Source organism: Phacochoerus africanus, chromosome 5 (genome assembly GCF_016906955.1).
Source record: "Phacochoerus africanus isolate WHEZ1 chromosome 5, ROS_Pafr_v1, whole genome shotgun sequence".
Taxonomy (NCBI): Eukaryota; Metazoa; Chordata; class Mammalia; order Artiodactyla; family Suidae; genus Phacochoerus; species Phacochoerus africanus.
The window spans coordinates 111,506,232-111,530,489 of NC_062548.1; the positions used below are offsets into that span (position 1 = coordinate 111,506,232).

General features: G+C 40.0%; 1 protein-coding gene and 1 non-coding gene across 12 annotated transcripts in view; one reads left to right on the top strand and one right to left on the bottom strand.

Moving 5' to 3' along the window:
- Window positions 1–414: 414 nt before the first annotated feature.
- LOC125128531 (U6 spliceosomal RNA) lies at window positions 415–519 on the top strand. Its single transcript, XR_007135239.1, has one exon. It is a non-coding gene; the product is annotated as a U6 spliceosomal RNA (small nuclear RNA).
- A 5,573-nt stretch (window positions 520–6,092) lies between these two features.
- Window positions 6,093–24,258, bottom strand: part of BIRC6 (baculoviral IAP repeat containing 6) — a 250,519-nt gene continuing 232,353 nt past the window's right edge. For 10 of the 11 annotated variants that reach the window (XM_047782321.1, XM_047782325.1, XM_047782320.1 and 7 more), the window contains 4 exons: window positions 22,334–22,411; window positions 17,846–18,034; window positions 10,705–10,839; window positions 6,093–7,242 (listed from right to left, as the gene is read on the bottom strand). In XM_047782321.1, coding sequence (XP_047638277.1) covers window positions 7,063–7,242; window positions 10,705–10,839; window positions 17,846–18,034; window positions 22,334–22,411 — 582 coding nt within the window. In that variant the 3' untranslated portion in view covers window positions 6,093–7,062. The remainder of the gene's footprint in view (window positions 7,243–10,704; window positions 10,840–17,845; window positions 18,035–22,333; window positions 22,412–24,258) is intronic. The other variant, XM_047782326.1, reaches the window with a different exon arrangement.

The window sequence follows — 24,258 nt, forward strand, 5'->3', positions numbered from 1 at the left end:
AGACTGGGAACCTTCTTTTTTTTTTAGGGCCACACCCACAGCATATGGAGCTTCCCAGGCTAGGAGGCCAGTCGAAGCTGTAGCCACCGGCCTATGCCAGGGCCACAGCAGCACGGGATCCGAGCTGTGTCTTCGACGTACACCATAGCTCATGACAATGTCAGATCCTTAACCCACTGAGCAAGGCCAGGGGTCGAAGCCGCAACCTCATGGAGGCTAGTCAGGTTGGTTAACCGCTGAGCCACGACAGCAACTCCTAGCCTGGGAACCTTCCTATGTCGTGGGTGGGGCCCTAAAAAGACAAATAAATAAATAAATAAAATCTAAAAACAAAAATACAATTACTTGCAAAACTGCTCTTGGACAGAAGACAGATCTGAAGTTAAATTAAAACTATTGTCAAGAGTGAAGTAAGTGCTCACGTCAACTGCACGTATCCTAAAATCGGAACCATGCAGACGATGAGCACAGCTCCTGTGCAGGGATGACATGCAAATTCGTGAAGTGTTCCATTTTTTGGGAGGAATAAATGAGGAGTCAGGGATTAACATACACATGCTACTACATATAATAATCATCAACGAAGGCCACAAGGAACCCTCCTTGATATTCTGTAATAACCTATATGAGAAAGGAATCTGAAAAAGAACAGGTATATGTATATGTACGACTGAATTGCTCTGCTGTACACCTGAAACTAACGCAGCAGTGTAAACCAACTCTACCCGATATGAAGTAAAAATTAAAATGACAAGAAAAATACTCTATATAAGGTAAGTTCAGAATCCTTTCTATTAAGATTGGATGACCTTAAAGCCTCAAGACTCAAAATCATAAAAACCATAAAGATTTAAAAAAGACATTAGGAAAGTTTCAACCAATATTCTAGAGTAGACTCAAGGTGAGATAAAGGAAGCCTAACAAACGGGCTCAAGCATGCATTATTGAATTCAATCAGAAATAATACATGAGGCGTTCCCGTCGTGGCTCAGTGGTTAATGATTCTGACTAGGAATGAGGTTGCGGGTTTGATCCCTGGCCTCGCTCAGTGGGTTAAGGATCTGGTGTTGCCATGAGCTGTGCTGTAGGTCGCAGACGCGGCTTGAATCCTGCACTGCTGTGGCTGTGGTGTAGGCTGGCAGCTACAGCTCTGATTAGACCCCTAGCCTGAGAACCTCCGTATGCCACAGGTGAGGCCCTACAAAAGACCAAGAAAAAAAAAAAAGAAATAATACATGAAATGGCCATGTTAAAAAATACCCAACGGGTGTAGTTCCTGCTCTGGTGCAACGGGACTGGTGCTGTCTCTGCAGTGCCAGGACACAGGTTCAGTCCCCGGCCCAGTGCACTGGGTTAAATGATCCTGCATTGCCATAGCTATGGCGTAGGTCAAAACTGCAACTTGGATCTGATCCCTGGCCTGGGAACTCCCTATGCTGTAGGGCGGCCAAAAAAGGAAAAACAAATCCAATGTGTAGTTAGATATTTCCATTTAGTCTTAGAAAGTAAATCAGTGAGAAACCCACATAATTTATGTCTCCTTATATAAAATGACACAATGAGCCTTTCTTCTTTAAAACTTGGGAGCCTGCATATAAGGACAATGGTACAGATTATAAGCAGAAGGCCTACTGAAAGAAACAGTAAAATATATTGCCTAAAAAACAAAGTGTTGAACATCTCTCCCAATGATGTCACTCCAAAAGAGACACTAGCACCCAAAAATATTCTTTCCTTCCTCTAAACTCATAAGTAGAATTATATGTAATAATAGGGAAATAATTCTTGTTGAAATACAATTATTTTATCAACCTCAATCCCACTACTGTAGAACACAAAATCCTGTTGTGCACAATTTTAAAGTTGGTTGAAAGGCCAAAAGTAAATCAAGTTCACTTTCCTTTTTCTTGGTCTTTTTTCTTTTTAGGGCTGTACTTTTTTCTTTTTTGTGGTACAGGTACCCATAGCATATGGAAGTTCCCAGGCTAGGTGTCTAATCGGAGCTGTAGCTGCCAGCCTATGCCAGAGCCACAGTAATGTGGGATCCAAACTGCATCTGTGACCTACCCCACAGCTCACAGCAACACCGGATCCTTAACCCACTAAGCAAGTCCAGGGATCGAACCCGCAACCTCGTGGTACCTAGTTGGATTTGTTTCTGCTGTACCACGATGGGAACTCCCAAGTTCACGTTCCTCAAAAAAAAAAAAAAGAGCAGAAGTTCCCATTGTGGCTCAGCACTAAGTCACCTGACTAGTATTCATGAGGATGTGGGTTTGATCCCTGGCCTTGCTCAATGGGTTACGGATCTGGCATTGCGGTGATCTGTGGTGTAGGTTGCGGAAGTGGCTTGGATCTGGCTTTGCTGTGGCTGAGGCGTAGGCTGGCGGCTACAGCTCCCTTTTGACCCCTAGCCTGGGAACTTCCATCGCAGGTTTCGGCCCTAAAAAAAGGCCAAAAAAAAAAATTAACTGCTTGTGCCAGTGTATGGGGTGGCGGGGGTGGGGGGGAAGAGAATAAAAAAATAAATTTGAGGAGTTCCTGTTGTGGCACAGTGGAAACGAGTTTGACTAGTAACCATGAGGTTTCGGGTTCAATCCCTGGCCTCGCGCAGTGGGTTAAGGATCCGGTGTTGCCGTGAGCTGTGGTGTAGGTCACAGATGCAGCTTAGATCCTGTGTTGCTGTGGCTCTGGTGTAGGCCAACAGCTACAGCTCGGATTAGACCGAGCTGGGTACTGGGAACTTCCATATGCCTCAAATGCCGCCCTAAAAAGCAAAAGAACAAAAACAAAAACAAATTTGAGGGTATAAGTTGTAAAGAGCTTGAAGGGAAAAGACCTATATTTACATTGGTTTAATAAAACCACATTCAAGCAGTGAGAATCTCTAATGAGCCCATGTCCTAATCTATTACTGATGTTTTGGAATCATTATTAGAAAAATACTTGTTTATTCTATGGGACACAATGCCTACAATTCTACAGTTTGCTTCCAGACAGAATACACTGCAGCTCTTAAGCAGGATCAGAATATAGCTGATCTAGACATTAGAATATCTAGACTATACATAATTCAAACAATTATTAAAAATAATAGCCCTGGTCAGAGAATCTCTATAGGTAATATAGGACAAACATAGGAAAATAATGAGCACATGAGTCCAGGCTGATTATTCCTTAATCATTATAAATCTTGCTTTTGTGCACAGATACTGAAAATATTAGTCTGTGCTTTTGGAATATTATCTCAGTAACACGGTACATACTGAAGAACCATTGTCTGATAAAACCTATCTTTTAATTCAGTAGCCAATGCTTTGCCTCTTGTGTCTAACCAGTCTCATTACCTTCCAAGATCTGAAGCTTGTTTCAGCAAACTGATACCGTTCTAGCGTCTATACATGGCCCTATCAGAGCGTCAACTCCTAATTGTGGATAAGCATATAATATGGTGGAAAAATGCAACTGTAGCTATTTGTTTACTAAATAACTAGCTTTGGTTTAAGGAATAACCCGTCAGCAATGTCTAGCTAGGGACCAACCCTCACTTGAGTTGTTTAGCCCAGGGATGCTCCGGCCAGCCTGTGACCAGTTGGCAGTGTGCTAAGTACATAAAGTGAATAGGTAATGGGAACAATGCTGCAACATCTTCATTGTATTGTACAAAGAGCTAGTCTCTACAAGAAGGAAGTGTAAGCAAAAACTCTGGCCCTTCACCATACTTTGACATATAACCAAAACATTTCACCTCACCCATCTTACCCTAAATAAACCAAATTATAGGACTTCAAATACAAAATATTTACAGCACCTCCATTTGCAATTTCAGAGATATTAGTCTTAATACTAGAATGTTATCTAAACAGTTTCTTGTACTTCTCTTTAAGATGACAACTTCAGAGTTCATAGTTTTATGAAATGGGATTTACTAGTTTCTGCACATGCTCTTGGACCTAGGCCAACCTCTGCGTGCTGGCTTTTTTGCTCCAGGCTTCTCCACAGTCACCCTTCTCCCCTGGCTCCTCAGCCTGCGAACAGGCTGAAGTTATTCTCATACCAAAAATATATATATTTCCCCAAGTTCTGTCAATTGTCCCGTCCTCTCCACTCCTTTCATGGTCTGAGGTTATGACCACAACCTGGACTCCAGTGTGTGCTCTCTACTGACCTCCTTGTCAGTCAACAGTTGGCAGAATGACCTTTCTGAAACACCATCTCACCAGGCTGCCGCCCTGACTAAAACTACTGGCAGAGCTCTCCATCACCTATAGGACGTCAAAGCTCCTTAAAAGGACCAAAGAGCTCCTCCATGACCCAACGCCTCCCATCTTCCCAACATCGCAGCCCACATCACCCATCTGACTGTCCCCACTTTGCCTCTCAAAATTCAATAGTGTCAAACATGGTGCCATTGACTCAAGCTTTTCTTTTGCTCTCTTGTGTCTGGAATATCTTCCTCTATGCCTGGCTAACTTATTTATCCTCATCCTTCAGGACTCAGGATATCTTCCTTTAGGAAGCTCTTCTTGACCCTATCACCTCAGTGCCCATCAACACTGTGCCCAAGTTTCCCTCTGCTGTGATCCCCACAGTATGCTGTAAATAACACTATCAGAACTTATCATATTGCATGGACATTTTATTTTCATGTTTGTCATTCAACCCTCAAGTGCACTAACCTGTACTTAGTACAAAGTAAGCGCCCAAATATCTGCTGGTATAAAGTCTAGATTCCAGACGGAACCAAATTAAAGTCTCAAACTTACACTTTAGGTCTTGGTTTAAAAAAAATGAACTGACCCTTATAGTATTAACATTGCTACTCTGCTTTTATAAAGCTTTCTGAGGACTAATGGTGTGGAATGGGTGAAATAATCCTACTGGTTTTTGTTTTTTGGCTGTACCCGTGGCATGTAGAGGTTCCTGGGCCAGGGATTGAACCTGGGCTGCAGCAGAGAGAATGCTGGATCCTTGACTGCTAGGCCACCAGTGAACTCCAAAATGACCCTACCTTATTTTAAAGATTGAAAATAGGGAGTTCCCATCGTGGCTCAGTGGAAAAGAATCTGACTAGCATCCACGAGGACGCAGGTTTGATCCCTGGCCTCGCTCAGTGGGTTAAAGATCTGGCGTTGCCGTGAGCTGTGGTGGGTCACAGACGCAGTTTGGATCTGGTATTGCTGTGGCTCTGGCATAGGCTGGCAGCTACAGCTCCAATTTGACCCCTAGCCTGGGAATTTCCATATGCTGTGGGTATGGCCCTAAAAAGAAAAAAAATTTAAAAAACAATTGAAAATAAAATCCAAAATTGGAGGCAAACAATACACTTGCATAGATGCTTTTATCATCTATTCCTAACAGAACAAAAAACAAAAGCCAAAAAGCCTAGAGGACTGATGACTGTCCTTTCACTGCCCCCCCCTCTTTTTTTTTAAGGGCTGCACCCACGGCATATGGAAGTTCCTGGGCTAGGGTCGAATAGGAGCTACAGATGCTACCCTACACCACAGCCACAGCAACTCGGGATCCGAGCCTCAGACCTACACCACAGCTCACGGCAGCACTGGATCCTTAACCCACTGTGCAAGTCCAGGGACCTAACCTCCGTCTTCATGGATACTAGTCACACTTGCCACCACTGAGCCACCACAGGAACTCTTACTGCTGATAATTTTATACTGAGATATAAGCTAGCATGTCTGCTAGTGACATTTAATTGACACGTCTGCCACATAAACTGACTTGAGTTTTGTTGTGCTTGGTGTAATCACCACACACCAGACCTAACGTTGTTTCAAAACGGCTGATTCCCTGGCCACACCATCCACTTTAAGGAGATCAGGGCCTTGCTGAGAGAGTATCATGTCCCTCCTAGTTCCCCTTTTCCTTCAAAGAGCAACTCACTTTCACAGAGGGACAGAGCTTCTCCTCACAATAGGCTCCAGATTCAGCGTTCCCACACGCCAGCTCAAGAATCACCGTCGCTTTTCCTTTGTCGAATTGTTCTTCTCCCATGGGTAGGTCTTCAAAGTGTCCAACTTTTTGTAGAAATAGCATTTCAAAAGATGGCAAACTGTTTTAGAAACAAGACATACTAATACACCTAAGTCTTTATTTATTTGGCTCTAGGAAGAGTTTGCATGAAAATGAGCCTATATGGCAGGTACAGAATGTACTGTAACAGCACCAGAGAGGTCCATCCTCTCTGCTCTACAGAGCCTCAGTGTTTAATACATACATGTGACGTTAGCCATAAAACCAGAGAGTCCAGGAAAAAAGGAGCCCTTTAGGAAAAATTCAGTTTAGAGTGACTTTTCAAGTTGACCCTTCTTTTTCATATACTTAAATTCAAATAACGGATACATTCACAGGCCCAAATATTGGCATAGAATAAAATCATGTTCATTTATTTTTCTGCATCTTAGAATTAGAAGGCATAAAATTAAATACGTTGAATGTAATAAATTCATCCATACAAGTGCAAGTTTCCAGCTATAATGCATTTTATGGCAGATTTATCATTTAAAAAATGTACCAGAAAATCAAAAAAGAGGGAGTAGGTCCATTTAACTTTTATTGAAGTGTATGTAGGAGGTCTTCAGAAATCAAATATGAGCATGAAGATATGGCCAAACATAAAATCTATCAAATTCAGTGAAAAGTTGCTGACTTTAAATAGTAGTTGTAAGAATGACCAATATATATTCTTTGTTAACAACCCCTCACTCTACAGTAAAAAAAAAAAAAATAAACATTCAGTAAACATTCTTTCCTAAGGTAGTTTCCCTTATATATCAGTGATTTATCCATTTCTTTGTATACACAAATTTGTTGAACATACCAATCAGTGGTTCTCACAATTGAAAAATAAAAGCACAAAAAAGTTTACACTCTTGTACAGGTAAATAAAAGATCACCTTGAATTAAACTGGATCTCCTTAAGGGCGTAGTATAGTTTCAGTTTCATTACCTATTACATAATTAGTTTCTTACATACAAATATTGACATATTTGGCTTGTGCTTCAAAGCCTTTGTGTCTATGAAGTCCGTATCAACACAGCTCATAATTTGAAGTCACTGGGGAGCTCTTTACTGCTGCTGGGTTTGACCTGATCATGCATTAGCGTCTCCTCAGCACCGGCTGTGGCACTGCACATCTCCGAGGCATCATCGGCATCAGGGTCCAGGCCCTCGGGACAGGGGAGTTTCAGCAGCTCTTCCCGGAGCTGAGCAGTGTGACGCTACGCAAGGAAAATGAATGATGTTAGAACGGTAACCCCTGGGATTCTAGCACAGCAATGGAGGGAGGAATGGCATTTAAAGCAAAGCTCAACACTCTGAGGATCTTCCTTACGCCAGCTACTCTAAAAGGTAGTGAACAAAACTGGCAAAAATATCTACTTGCAAAATAATTGCTGTTGCTGCTAAGCCCAGAGTACTGAGTAGCATGCCCACAGACCTTACTAACGTTTCTGTAGCAGAAACAACATTGCTGATGGCTTACAGATACTAGTCATGGGCCACATAGACTCTTTTTTTTTTTCTTTTTGGCTGCAACTGGGGCACGCGGAAGTTTCCCGGCCAGGGACCAAACCTGTGTTGCAGCTGCAGCTTGTGCCACAACTGCAACAACTCCATGTCCTTAACCTGCTGTGCTACAAGGGAACTTCCCACAAACACTCTTTTAAATTAAAGAGAACCTCTTGATTTGTAATACATGCTGCCTCTGACTAAATGTTTTTGGGAAAAAGACAAGTCCATATATTTAAATAAACCCACTGCTGTTTCAGTTAATGAAAAGAGAATTTACCAGGTACGAGGCCCTACGGTGAATGTTTGTAGAATGTTTCATACTCATTATTTCATGTAATGCTTGGAATACACCTCAGAAATAATTTTATCATTAGAAGTGTTAAAAATGTAAGCAAATGAAGAAGTTCTAGAGAGATTACATAACATTTTATTCCCCTACACTGCAATTTAGGGAAAGACGTAGTGTGTGGTTTTTTGTTTTTTTGTGGGTTTTTTTGCTTTTTAGAGGCATACCTGCGGCACATGGAAGTTCCCAGGCTAGGGGTCGAACTGGAGCCACAGCCCCAGACTGTGCTACAGCCAAGCAACAGTGGGATCCAAGCCACATCTGTGACCTATACTACAGCTCACAGCAATGCTGGATCCTTAATCCACTGAGCAAGGCCAGAGATCAAACCCGCATCGTCATGGGCACTAGTCAGGTTTGTTACCACTGAGCCACAACGGGAACTCTGATGTAGAGAAGTTAATAGAGAAGTTGGTTGTCTACAAACACTAAATTTTAGTTTTTAATTTTCTAGTGGGAGAGAAATGATCTCAAATCTCACACCAAGGGCTCTGAAAATTAGTTGTGTCAATAACTGACTGTGAAAATTAATCAACAGAAAAGAAGGCGCTGTGTTTGACAATATCAGTATAAAAGTGCTGAGTAATAGAAGGCAATACAGCGGGATAGAGAGAGCTAATGTACTACGCTGTTTTATCTAAGGGACTTGAGTGTCTGTGGATTTTGGCATCTGCAGAGGGTCCTGGACCAATCCCCTGTAGATATGGGAGGACCGACCATATGTCTCTGACCTTTAGAGCCTTGATTTTTTTTTTGTCTTTTTGGGGCCACACCTGAGGCATATGGAGGTTCCTAGGCTAGAGGTCCACTTGGAACTGTAGCCACTGGCCTATGCTGGAGGCGCAGCAACGCGGGATCCAAATTGCATCTGTGAGCTACACCACAGCTCATGGCAAGGCCGGAACCTTAACCCACTGAGCAAAGCCAGGGATCGAACCTGCGTTCTCATGGACACTAGTCAGGTTCGTTAACTGCTGAGCCACGACGGGAACTCCAGAGCCTTAATTTTGGTTGGAGGTATAAGACTTATAAACAAGATTAAGACAACTACACATTTATAGCCATTTATAAGTTTTCAAAGCATATTTATACATGCTGGTAACTCAAATATTTTCTAGCCCCAATTTTCCTTCCACTGTGGACAACAGGAGAAAACACTAACTAGGGATGAAGAAAAAACCCTGATTATAAAGGCCCTTGACGTGGGCAAAACTACACCTGAAATGATATAAATTTGGACTCATTCGGGGATAGAAATTTCCAAAACAAGGTGGCACAGAAACAGAGAATAAAAACTTGAGATATAAGCATGAAACTGACTAAAATAACAAAGTCAAAGAAAGCTGGGCCTTCGCCACTGAGGTTTTGTGTAAGAGAAAGCCATATAGCAACACACATATGGGGAGGATCAATCTGGTTATGTGCTGTAGAAAGAACTGGAAAAGGGAAAACCAACGGCAAGGAAGACTGAACTATGAGAACTGAAAAGAAAAATGGGGACAGGGCAGGGAGGGGCTTTTACTCTTATGAAGGCAGCCCTGACAGGACCTAGCACTGACCAGGTAGGTGTACTAGATGAAGGGGGAGTGAAAAAATATCCAAAGACTTTAAGACAAAAAAGTTGTCTAAAATTAAGTAAATAAAGTTAGAAGGCCTGACTGGAGGAAAGTTAAATTCTAATTTTAGATCCTGAATGAAGTGATGACAGGATACCCAAGTAATAATTCCAGTAATATGACTTTGAGAAAGCTAAGAGCAGACAACAATGTGAAAAGTCTTTCCCCCTCCCCATTTTTAGGGCCATATCTGCAACATATGGAAGTTCCTGGGCCAGAGGTCAAATCAGAGCTGCAGCTGCCAGCCTTCACCATAGCCACAGCAATGCCAGATCCTTAACCCCCTAAGCAAGGCCAGGGATTGAACCCACATCCTCAAGGACACTATGTCAGGTTCTTAACCTGCTGAGCTACAATGGGAACTCCTGAAAAGTCACTTTTAAAGAGTAAACAGCCAATGCTGGGGTGCAGATACAACAATAGAGAAAGAGAATAAAACAGCCCGGAGGGCCAAATAGTAAGCCTTCAGATACACAAGCATTCGGGAAAAGAGTAAAACAAAAACATACTGAAAGAATTAGAGCATGAGAAGAGGAGCTTACAGATGAAATAGATTCTTACTGTCATTATCTAATCATTTTAAGTGAAGATACTTTTAAAGTTAGAAGGAAAGGAGCTTGTACAGATGAACATAATTGGTAGAGGATAAAAGGAACAGAGGTGAGTGAAGACAGATATCGCAAGGCAGGGAAAAAAGGGTGGCTATTCAAGGTATGATTTCCCCATACAAAAATAAGTCTCCCAAACCGTCATGATCTACATTAGCTATTCTGTGAATGCCCACATGGAAAACAAGTGCTCGCCTCCCCCAAAACAGGGCTGTATCATAGCTGCTTCCACCAATCAGTTGCTGGAGACTTTGCAACTACCATCTCCCTCATCACTCCATGTAATAAAATTCTGGAAGGTAAGAGGGCGAGGGGAACAGTTAAAGGAATAAAAACAGTCACTCATGAAGCACATTTTGGTGCCAAAATCTGCAAACAACTCTATGAAACTCTGTTGGCTCATTTCCTGCACTCATTTTTAATTTTAGGAAATGTCAGTTCATTGTCAAAAGGAACATCTTTTCTGTAGACCTCTGGATAGCTTCTGAACTTAAAATAATAAATTTAATGTTTCTTTCAAGTGATCACAGTTCTATCAGTGATTATATAACTCTTCTTTTAAGGCCACCAACAAGGCTCCGGTGAGGAAGGATCACGCACCTTGAGAGCTGCTGCATGGTGAGACATAGTTCTGCCCACCCGCTTATCACTGCTGTACTGCTGGATGTCTGCAATCCACTCCTCACACTGGGCCATGATCTCAACTCTTTTCAAATAAAAATGTTTATGTATAACCTTAAAAACAAAACAAGCAAGAGAACAAAATGTGTTCAGGTCAGAATTTAAAAAGACAATGTACGTGGCATTACAAATAAATGAAATTTAAAAGAAACTGCATTTATTTTTTTTCCTCTCCATAAAACTCAGTGTGCCGAACTCATACACTGTAATGGGAATGTAGGGAAGAATTCAGGGAAGAATCAGGATTTTGACATCATATAACATGTGCTGAAATATTCAGTTCTACGAAAGAAAATAATGCCCAATCCCACTCAGACATTTCAATAGTTAATCTTACCTAGAGAGCATAAGACATATATAAGGCAATAGAGTTAGCAGATGGATGTAAATAAATGAATAAGCAGGGGAAAAGTACTGACAATGGAAAAACTGTTAATTTCTATCTTTAACACAGAACTCGGAGATCCCAGCGTGGCTCAACAGAAACAAATCTGAACTAATGTCCATGAGAATGCAGGTTTGATCCCTGGCCTCGCTCAGTGGGTTAATGACCAGCTGTTGCCAGGAGCTGTGGTGTAGGATCCTGCAGGTCAGATCCTGTGTTGCTGTGGCTGTGGTGTAAGCCGGCAGCTACAGCTCGGATTCGATCCCTAGCCTGGGAACCTCCACATGCTGCCCGTGCGGCCCTAAACAAACAAACAAACAAAGAAGTCAAAGAACACCTAGATGAGTAAAGAGTCACTAAATGTTACAGAGATTCAAGAAATCAAAAGAAATCAAAACATAGCCCTAAAAGAGGCATTATTATTACTTTCTTACTCTTCTGGTTAATCTAGGAACAAGATTTTATTGTATCTTTTAATTTCTTCCCCATTTTTAAAAGTTTTATTGAAGCATAGCTGATTTAAAAAAATTTTTTTTTGGTCTTTTTAGGGCCACACCCACAGCATGTGGAGGTTCCCAACCTACACTACAACCACAGCAACGCCAGATCCAAGCCATCTCTGCAACCTACACCCTGGCTCACGGCAGTGCCGGATCCTTAACCCACTGAGCAAGGCCAGGGATTGAACCCACAACCTCATGGTTCCTAGTCGGATTCGTTTCCACTGCGCCACGACGGGAACTCTGATTTAAAATTTTATTTCATGAAGTTAATTTTCTTGTGATAAATATGCTTTACATTTCAGATTTTTAAAATTCTCTTTTATAAATCAATAGCAAAAAAAAAACAAAAAAAACAATCAAAAGATGGGCAGAAGACTTAAATAAACACTTCTCCAAGGAAGATACTCCAATGGCCAAGAGGCACATGAAAAAATGATCTACATCACTAATTATCAGAGAAATGCAAATCAAAACTACAATGAGGTACTGCCTCACACTGGTCAGAATGACCATCATCAAAAAGTCTACAAATAACAAATGCTGGGGAGGGTGTGGAGAAAAGGGAGGCCCCCCTACACTGTTGGTGGGAATGTAAAGTTTGTGCAACCATCATGGACAACAGTATGGAGGATCCTCAGAAAACTTAAAACAGAATTACCACATGATCCAATAATTCCACTCCTGGGCATACATCTGGACAAAACTGTAATTCTCCTGTTGTGGCAAAGCAGAAACGAATCTGACTAGTATCCATGAGGATGCGGGTTCCATCCCTGGCCTCACTCTGGGTTGGGGATCTGGCACTGCCGTGAGCTGTGGTGTAGGTCATAGATGAGGTTCGGATCTGAGATTGCTGTGGCTGTGGTGTAGGCCAGCAGCTGCAGCTCTGATTCAATCCCTTGCCTGGGAACTTCTATATGCCTTGGGTGTGGCCCTAAAAACCAAAAAAAACAAACAAAAAAAAACCCCCAAAAAAACCCCCCCAAAAAAACAAAAAAGAGAGAGAGAAAGAGACACAAAAAGATACAGGCACTCCAGGAGTTCCCGTTGTGGCGCAGTGGTTAACGAATCCAACTAGGAACCATGAGGTTGCAGGTTCAATCCCTGCTCTTGCTCAGTGGGTTAACGATCCGGCGTTGCCATAAGCTGTGGTGTAGCTCGCAGACACGGCTCGGATCCTGTGTTGCTGTGGCTCTGGCGTAGGCTGGCAGCTACAGCTCTGATTAGACCCCTAGCCTAGGAACCTCCATATGCCACAGGAGCAGCCCAAGAAATGGCAAAAAAAAAAAAGACAAAAAAAAAAAGATACAGACACTTCAGCGTTCAGAGCAGCACTATTCACAACAGCCAAGACATGGAAACAATCTAAATGACCATTAACAAATGAATGGATGCAGAGGATGTGATACACACACATACATGCACACAATGGAATACTACTCTGCCATAAAAAAGAATGAATAATGTCATTTGCAGCAACATGGATGGACCCAGAGATTACCATACTAAGTGAAGTAAGAAAGGGAAAGGCAAATACCATATGACACCACTTGTGTAGAATCTAAAATATGATGCAGGAGTTCCCACCGCAGCACCATGGGTTATTGATCAGCTTGTCTCTGTGCTGGTTCAATCCTTGGCCTGGTGCAGTGGGTTAAAGGAACCAGCACTGCTGCATCTGTGATGTAGGTCTCAACTAGAGCTCAGATTCAATCCCTGACTTGGGGACTTCCACATGCCACAGGTGTGGCTATTAAAAAAAAAATTTTTTTAAATGACACAGATTAACCTATCCATGAAACAGAAACAGACTCATGGACATGAGAACAGTCTTGCAGGTTCTCAAGGAGGGAGGTTGGGGTTACTAAGATGTAAGCTGTTATATATGGAGTGGATAAACAACAAGGTCTTACTGTATTGTACAGGGAACTATATTCAATATCCTATGATACAACTGAATCAGTTTGCTGTGCAGCAGAAATTAACACAACATGGTAAATCAACTATACTTTGATTAAAAAAAAAGTTACATTAAATTTTGTCCTTGAAAAACAGTAATATTTCTCTGTAAGTAGTAAGAGTCTATTTTTGACAAATTTTAGCTAGAAAATAGATCAATTTGGACATATTATTCTGTATACTGGGGGAGCTCCTTATTACATTGCCCTGAAGAAAAGGCATTAATATACACAAGGGAAAAAAATAATTAGGAAAACCCAGGAATGGATGCAATATACCAATAAGTTACTGAGTTTGATGCCTACAGGGATAAAAAAGAGTAAGACACAATCGGACAAAAAGAGCTGTGATAATCAAAAAAACAAATGGGAGATGAGTGCACGAGAAAAAGATACTTTTTAAAAAAAAGACAGGCATTCCCACCACAGTGCAGCGGTTAAGAATCCGACGACAGAGGCACGGGTTGTTGCAGAGGTGTGCGTTCAATCCCCAGCCTAGAACCCAGGGTTGCTGTGACTGTGGCTCAGATTCAGTCCCTGGCCTGGGAACTTCCACATGCAGTGTGACCATAAAAATAAAAACAAAAAAAACCAAAAACAAACAGGAAGTTCCCTTCTGGTGCAGCACATTAAGGATCCATCGTTGACACAACTGTGGCGCAGGTTTAATCCCCAGCCGGGGTAGCCAAAAAATAAAATACAAAACAAGGAGTTCCTGCCGTGGCTCAGCGGAAACGAATCTGAATAGCATCCATGAAGACGCAGGTTTGATACCTGGCCTCACTCAGTGGGTTAAGGATCTGGAGGTGCTGTGAGCTGTGGTGTAAGTCGCAGACAGGGCTTGGATCCCAAGTTGCTATGGCTGTGGTGGAGGCCGGCGGCTACAACTCCAATTCCACCCCTGGCCTAGGAAATTCCATATGCTGCTGGTGCAGCCCTAGAAAGATAAAAACAAAACAAAACAACAATAAACAACAAAAACAAAGCCCAAGGAATTCAAAGACTAGCAAGTCACATCTGACTGGGAAAATTAGACAATGAAGGATTATTGTTTCAAATTATACTTATTTGCTGTTTATAAAAGTCATGCCCCTATTCTGAGTCCCCTGTGCCAACCGTTTATTCTTCCAGAAAAAAAAAAAAAAATTTAAGCATGATCCAACAAATTATGTTAACTGCGTATGTGTACTTACAATTTTTTCGATACATTTAAAAATTGAAGATTACATGTATATAAAATTTGAGAAAAGTGCTCAAATCATGTGTACAATTGAATGCACTTTCCTACAGTGAACACCCCAACGATAACCTCTACTCAAATAAGAAACATAACATTACCAGGTGTGCCAGAAGGCCCTCCTTGTGCCACTTCTCACCATTAACTTTCATCCAAAAATATACACCATGTTGACTTTACTATTATGGTAGTTTAACTCTTTTTTTGAACTTTTTATAAATGGAATCGTATGGAATGCAATCTTGAGCCTGGCTTCTTATGCTCTTTATTGTATTTATGATATCTGCCCATGTTAATATGTAAAGGAATTCACTCATTTACATTGCTGTATTCCATTTTATGACTATTCCATAATTTGTCCATTCATTATACTGCTGGACAATTGGACTGTTTCCAGTTTTAGCAATTATGAATTAAACTTTTCTCTACACCCCATACGTATGTAGTTTCTATTAAGCATATGCTAAGGAGTGGAATTGTTAGTCATAAAGCATATATATATATATATATATATTCAGCTTACTACATGCCTAAGGGTTTTCCACACAGGCTATGCCTATTTATATATTTTCATCATAAAGTCTACCAGAACTCCAGGTGCTCCTCATCCTAGCAGTTGGTAACAAAAGTCTTGAAACTCTCACAGATGCTGAAGGAGAGGCAGACAGGAGTCAGACAATGTAGTTTTGCAGGCTAAGGTAAGGACTTGTGTTTTCTTCTTCATTTAATGGGAAGTCACTGGAGTGAGACGATCTGATTATGTGTGGAGAATTGTTGCAGAAGGACTCAAGTAGAAGCAGGGAAATCAGTTAGATAACTATTTCAGTTATTCAAACAATAGATAATGGCGGCTTAAAATAGGCTGGCCATAGCAAATATGTATATTTATTGGAGAATGGTTGATTTACAATGTTGTGTTAGTTTCTGGTATACAGGAAAGTGACGCAGTTATACACACACATATATACATAGACAAATATATGTGTTCTTTTACATATTCTATTCCATTATGGTTTATTATAATAGATTGACTATAGTTCTCCCTGCTATGCAGTATGCCTTTGCTGTTTACCTACTCTCTATACAGTAGTTTGTATCAGCTAATCCCAAACTTCTACTTTATCCCACGCTGGCCTGTTTCCCCCTCTGGAAACCATAACTTTGTTTCTATGTCTGTGAGTCTGTATCTGTTTTGTAAATAAGGTCATTTGAATCATATTTTAGATTCTACATATAAGTGGTATCATGGGGTATTTGTCCTTATGTGTCTGACTTACTTCATTCAGTAATAATCTCCAGGTCTACCCATTTTGCTACAAATGGCATTATTTCATTCTTCTTTATGACCAAGTAGTATTCCATTGTATATATGTACCACGCCTTTGTCCATTCCTCTGTCAGTGGACATTTAGGTTGTTTCCATGATGTCACTACTGTAAATAATACTGCTATGAACAATGGGGTGCATGCATCTTTTTGAATTATAGTTTTCTCCGAATAAATGCCTAAGAGTGGGACTGCTAGATCATATGACAATGTTGATGATATCATCACCAATTTCTGATTATGTTTTGAATGGTAAAGCCAAATCTGCTAATAGACTGAATCTTGTATGTGAGAAAAAGAATGAAGCCACAGATGGTTTGGATTTGGGGCTTAGGCAATGGTGCTTTTACTGAGAGAAGAAAGGAAGGAAAAATCAAGAGTGCAGTTTTATAACTGTTAAGTTTGAGGTGGCTATTATATGTTCTACTAGACTTGTCAAGTAGTTTATGTATTTAGATTCATTATCTGAGTCTGAAGGGCACTGAAGAAATTAATTTATGATATAAACAAAAGGAATGTAAGTTTTTCAAGGGGCAGGAACTGAGTTTCATCTTTCCTTTAGTTCAGAGTACCTTAGTGCAGTACTGAGTTACAGCTGATATTTGACATGCTTGCAAAATGAACTACCTAATATAAGTAACCCAAGCTTGAAAACAGATTATTATGCTTAAGAGCATAAAGAAATGTATTTCCTGTAATATTAGGAAAAGTGATTTCCCACAGCCTTGAATGCAAGCCTGAGCAAAAAAAAGACCAAAAAACAAAAAACCAAACTTTGTTATTCAAAATGTAAATTTTCACTTAATAATAACAAAGGACAAAGCATCTTTACATTCCTTCAGGGTCTATTCATCAATGCTACTTGATGAGGAAGGCTACAGGCATAATGCGACAGAGTAATCCCATATTTGCTTACTTAAAGAGCAATACTCTGTCAGGTAAACATGCCAATTTTTTCTCTAAAATGCTGAGTTTCTAGTACAAACTAAGAAACTGATGATCAAGAGAAACAATTTAGGAAAGGAAAGTGTTGCACAGCAAATTTAAAGATGTGATGATGTAATCTGATACGACAGGGAAAAAAAATCTACTCATACTGTAGCCAAACTAAGAAGCGCTAACTAAGCACAGGAAAAGAGCCACATTTCAGGATGTGATAAAATAAAAGCACCTGACAGTATCAAGACAGGTTTCAGAAACTATTCCTAAAGAAAAGAAAATGTCTTTTCTTCAGTGTTTACACAGATATTAATATAAGGGAAAAGACAACTAGAGAGTGTCTTAGTTTTGCAAGACAACTAGAGAGTGTCTTAGTTTCTAGTGAAAAAGAGAGTATTTTCATGAGGAGTATTCTTAGTAACATATTCTAGCATACACTAACATAACTACCACATCCAGTAAGCTAGTAGAATGGTAGTCATGAAAAATAAGGAATTAATTAAACTGTCCCAAAATATAGTCAGATGCCTTTTAGGAAGTAAGTAATTAAAAAAACTCATCGGTACTACATTATTACCAAACTTTTAAATTAAAAATGATAGTAAAGTTCAGTATACCGCAGATACTCTAAATATAAATGCAAGTATAATACAACACACTGTACTATATGATGTCTTTAATAAAGTATTCCCATTAATTTTATTAAACATACCTCTTTAAAACATGGTGAAGGGTTTCTGATTTGTTCTAGCATTGCCCACTTAACCGTAGCTTGTCGAATGTTCCCATCGTATTCTCGAGAACTCTGTGTGCCACTGGGAGTGCCTCTAGACCGTTCATATCCTGGTTCATTAAAATAAGGCTCGGCTACTAATATAAGAGACTGAACAGACACCAACACCTGAGGAACAAAGAAAGAAAGAACAGTTATGATGGAATGTACCCCCAGTAAATAAATATCTTGCTTTATCAACCAGGAGCCCCTTTTAATATGTACTTCCACATATTTTTATCACCATAAAATCAATGTTAATAATTACGACACTCAAATACTTTATTATCAAAGCAATATTAAAACAGGCACAGTAGAATATTATATAATATTTATGCATCATGTTGAAATCCTTAAAAACGGAAAAAGAAAAATAGGTATAAAGATGCTATTTCCTGAAACTATTAAAAAACACTTGTTTATATATATCTCATACCACTTTAGACATCATTTTGCCCAAACTGTCCTCACTCTTAAAAGAGCATAAAGCTAACCATGTACTCTTAAAAACATTCACTGTAAGAAAATCTACATGTGAGGCAGTCTTTACTTTCATTCCAAGGAAAACTAACTTTCACAGTACCACAAAAATCTTATTACTAGATGCTTTCATTGGCAAAATGATATAGCTCTAATACCACCTCTGACCCCCTACTTACGTACCAGGTTTGTTTTTCCAGATGTAAAAAACATTGAGAGAGCTCCTTCTTAGTTAATAGAATACTGCTAGCTAATATATTTATATAACTAGCTAATATGACATCTTTGGAGGAAAGAAAACATTAGATACAATCTGCCCCCCTCATAAATGAGAAAGGATTAGCAGTAGTTCATTTTCACTAGGAAATATGATTGAACAATGTCAAAGATATGCATCTTAGATGAAAAGGGATATATTTTCTTAGATAATTTTAAAAATGGGAACTTGAACCTGAAATATATGACCTAAGGACAGATAAGCTTAAATATGACCTCAAGTAACCATGTTATAGAGGCCAAGGTCAACTTTACGTACAAAAAAAAAAAAAAAAACAAAAAAACAAAACCCCACACCTATATAATTCTGAAGCAAAGATCTCATAATTTGAAACTAAACATATTACTGAAGGAAAGTGATTTTCCTTGGCTATATACTTTTTCTTAACTCAAATCTGACACTTCTGAAATAACCTTCCAGGGTAATATTTATTAGTTCCTTTCCTCCTCCCCCCGCCTTTTATTGTCTTTTTAGGGCCGGGCCTGTGGCATATGGAGGTTCCCAGGCTAGGGGTCCAACTGGAGCTGTAGCTGCTGGCCTACGCCACAGGCACAACAACGCAGGATATGAGCTGGGTCTGAAACCTACACCACAGCTCACGGCAACGCTGGATCCCCAACTCACTGATCGAGACCAGGGACAGAACCCACATCCTCATGGATACAAGTCGGGTTCGTTAACCACTGAGCCATGATGGGAACTCTCCTCTTCCCTTTTAAATACTCTTCCTCCTATATGAGTAGGGTATATCTCCATTTTCCACAAAGGCAGAGAAAGAAATTCTGTAACATAAGATTCAGTTACTCAATCTACCTCACCTTCTTTGAGACACAATATATAGTTTTATAAATCTCAGGCAGTTGTAGATTCAAAAGATTAAGAAAAAATACACTGAATTATCAAGTTTGCATTTGACAACAACAAAGACATTTACTAGCAGAACAATATTTCTTGGAATTAAATGCAAAGAATAATTTGTAACGCGTTATTTTATCACTAGGTGACATCTTGTATTTACTTTTTTTTTTTTTGGTCTTTTTGCTTTTTCTAGGGCCGCTCCAGCAGCGGCATATGGAGGTGCCCAGGCTAGGGGTCGAATCGGAGCCGTAGCCGCCGGCCTACACCACAGACACAGCAACGCGGGATCCGAGCCGCGTCTGCAACCTACGCCACAGCTCATGGCAACGCCAGATCCTTTAACCCACTAAGCGAGGCCAGGGATTGAACCCGCAACTTCATGGTTCCTAGTCGGATTCGTTAACCACTGCGCCACGACGGGAACTCTCTTGTATTTACTTTTTAAGGGCATCTTCTATTTACTTTTTAAACATGTTCCTTTTAGGAGATATATAAATGCCACTTAATTTTTCTTCAGTGTACTCAGCTATTTAGGAGTTAAAACATTCATTTTATGGAATTTCTGGAGTCTTGAATTACCTGACCTGTTTACTCATTGTATTTCGTAGCACAGTTTACAACTTCAAAACACTGGCATTAAAAAACAGTAAATAAATCCTTGGGAAAAAAAATTTTCTCTTTTTTAAAAGAATCTGATTTTCAGTACTCAAAATTAACAGGGTTTATCTAGCTCTGAGAAATTTCATCCCCTCAGAATCCATTTCTTTTCATCTGTAAAACAGGGGTAATACATACTTACATTATAGGATGACTGTGAGAATTAAATAAGCTTCTTTTTGGAGGGGGGACAGGATCAGGGGTACAAAATGTAGGGCTCAGAAGTAAATATAACTAATACACAAGAGCTATTCTTTCTTGGAGAGAAAATGACAATAGGCATCCAGAAGATGGCAAAATGCAAAACAAAATCACTTCTACTCTAAAACCAGCATGTTTTAACCTGTGTAATAGAGTTATGTGAAAATGGTGTCAGGTGAATTCTATTTTGATCAACAAAACTTAAATAAAAGAGTTTCCTGGATCAAACCAAAAAAACCCCCAATGTTCATCATAGCTACAACTGGCTAAAGAGTGGTCTTAGAAAATGAGTTAAGGTGGTAATTATAAGAGAAACATCAACTATATACTATATTATATTATATACCTATAGTGATACTTGAACTAATAATAAAAAGAATATATTTTCATTCCACAATTTAAGTCATTGATTCTTAGTCAATTCTTTGGTCTTTTCACAAAGTCAGGAGTCACAAAAACTTTTATGCACAGCCTGAATTTACTCTCCCTCTCCTCTCTAGCTTTATGTTAGCATCCACAAAACTTTAATATGTTCTCACTATAATTTATTCAGAGACTGACTAAATCAAGAACCACATAACAGCTTTCTTTCATTATGTGTGTCAAACAAAAATTTTAACCCAGTTGTATGCTCTTCTACCAGGCCACTCAAGTGCTCTGCAAAGTAAGAATCAGAAATTCTAAGTTTTATGAATTCCAGGACAGTACTTCTAAGCTTCAGATGAGTCCCATTATTAACCAGACCATAGAAGAACCATACCCTGTGTGGAGAGATATGTAATACTTATAGTCATTAAATTCTACACACCTGAGGTTGAGCCCACTAGTGACTGCAAGATGGGAGAGGCTAATTTGTCTGGTCTATTCTTGTTGCACCAGAGTATACTTTAAGGGCAAGTAAGGAATTTTTTAAAAGGCAATTTTTTAAAATTTATTTTTATTTATTTTTTTGTCTAGTCTAGGGCCGCACCCGAGGCATATGGAGGTTCCTAGGCTAGGGGTTGAATCAGAGCTATAGCTGCTGGCCTAAGCCATAGCCACAGCAACGCTAGATCCAAGCCGCATCTGTGACCTACACCACAGCTCATGGCAACACTGGATCCTTAACCCACTGAGAAAGGCCAGGGATCAAACCTGCAACCTCATGGTTCCTAGTCAGATCTGTTAACCACTGAGCCATGACGGGAACTCCTAAAAAGCAATTTTGACAAAAATAATTTTTTTTTGTCTTTTTAGGGCCACACCCATGGTACGTACCTGGAAGTTCCCAGGTTAGGGATCGATTTGGAGCTAGAGCTACCAGCCTACACCACAGCCAGAACAACGCAGGATATGGGCAGCATCTGGGACCTACACTACACAGCTCACGGCAACATGGGATCCTTAACCCACTGAGTGACACTAGGGATCAAACCCAAGTCCTCATGCATACTAGTCGGGTTTGTTTCTGCTGAGGCACAGTGGGAACTCCTGAAATTTGTGTTCAATGCCCTAATTTAAGATTCTAAACTCCAGGAGTTCCTGTCATGGCTGAGTGGTAACCAACCCAACTAGTATACATGAGGATGTGGGTTTGATCTCTGGCCTCACTCAGTGGGTTAAGGATCTGCTGTTGCCATGACCTATGGTGTAGACTCAGCTTGCATCTGGTGTTGCTATGGCTGTGGTGTAGGCCGGCAGCTACAGCTCTGATTCAACTCCTAACCTAGAAACCTCCAGATGCAGAGGGCACAGCCCTAAAAAGACAAAAAAAAAAAAAAAGATTCTAAGCTCCAAATGAGATAACTCCATTGCATGAAACCGCTCACCTATAAGCTATTAAATATACATTTTCTTATCAGTTTGGCTTTTATTTTTAGTGTTTTACTATGTATATTCTTGGTCACTATATTTCTTTTTTCAAAACTCAGATAGTTCTTTATTTCTAAGTGAAACTGTAAGAGAAATTTGTTTACTTGCAAAAAGCTTGAGGTCTGAGGATTCCACTTCTCTTCTGGTCGCCCATGCCACGTATTTAAGATGCTTAAACAAACCTGAGAAAGAAGGGGAGAAAATAAAAACAGAATTGAAAGGAGTACTTTTTTAAAAGTAAACTGCCACAACGAGAAATAAAATAGAAATGCTATTATGTCCAAGTATCTGTCTTGTGTTCCCAAACAAAATCCTAAGGGTTGGTGTGTTAAAACAGATTGGCATCTTCACATGTGACCCAAATCTGCATGGCATTACAATTTCTTTATAATGAAAAATGAATTACAACTATTACACATTAATATAAATGACATATTTTTAGTGAAAAAAAACAACAAAAATTTCAGTGAGGAAAAGTGGTATTATTTTGCATTTAAGAAAATCTCTTTTGAAATTTTGTAAATAGCTTAACAGAAGAGACCTTGACTTCTTAAATCCCTCTAGATGCAATGTGTTGCAATATATTGTTTTGGTTGCAATACATGAATAAAATCTGGTCTCACACACACATGAAGTTGGGAAGGGGAGGATCCTAGAGATGCCCAGAAAAGGTCTTGAGGATCGTCAGAGTTCTTGGGAACAAGTTTTAAGACACATTAGATCTTCATTCACTCAGACAGCATGAATGAACTCAAAGCGTCTGCCAAACACAGGTCAACAGTCACTCTGGGCAAGAGGAACCAGAGATGTTTTATCTGTACTTGTAAACTAACAATTTCATGTAATTTCATGCATGGGGGTGCATCAGGTTCGGAAAATAAGCAGTTCTTTAAAAAACAGAGAAGTGGGAGGTGCCATCGTGACTTAGTGGTTAACGAATCCGACTAGGAACCATGAGGTTGCGGGTTTGATTCCTGGCCTTTCTCAGTGGGTTAAGGATCCGGCACTGCTGTGAGCAGTGGTGTAGGTCGCAGACGTGCCTTGGATCCTGAGTTGCTGTGGCTCTGGTGTAGGGTGGCGGCTACAGCTCCGATTAGACCCCTAGCCTGGGAACCTCCATATGCCGCGGGTGCGGTCCCAGAAAAGACAAAAAGACAAAAAAAAAAGACGAAAAACACAAATAAAACCACAGAGAAGTCTATCTCCCTGCTATTTTTTCAATGCTCTGTGAAAATAATGCAAAATACATTAATAATAAATTCATTAATAATTTTAAAATTGTATCTGGGGAGTTCCTTCTGTGGCATAGCGTGTTGAGATCTGGTGTTGTATCTACAGCAGTGTGGGTTTGATCCCTGGCTCGAGAACTTTAGTACGCCATGTGGGGCAGTCCTCCCAATCCCCCACCAAAAAGAGGATGGCAAAACCAAGGGAAAATTTGGCCATCTTTAATAAGCCAGATGACTTCAAGGATCTTTAGTCTCTGTTCAAAATTACTTTTTTTAAAGTCTAATTTTTAAAGATTGACTGTCATATAAAATGATTTTTATTATACTTCTTTGTCAACTTTTTTTGAGGGGATAGGAATGCATCTTTCTATTTACAATTTAAGAAAATATGAAACATTTTAACACAAAGTAAAATTTAAAAGTAAGTTCACAACAGTATGCATCATGGAAAACATGGGTAGCATTTTCAGGCACTTGTGAAAAGATAACTGAAACTGGAGCTACGGATAGTAAATAAAGGTGAGAGGCAAAGACATACACCTGGATCTACTATCCTCTGAAAGTAGACAGCTTTCAATTGGCTAAAGAATGTGTTGAACATGTTAGTCATTCATAATAACTCTAAAGTTAAACATTCTGGAGTTCCCATTGTGGCTCAGGGGCTAAAGAATCCGACTAGGAACCATGAGGTTTTGGGTTCAATCCCTGGCCTCACTCAGTGGGTTAAGGATCTGGCGTTGCTGTAGCTGTGGTGTAGGTTGCAGACGCAACTCGGATCCCGTGCTGCTATGGCTCTGTTG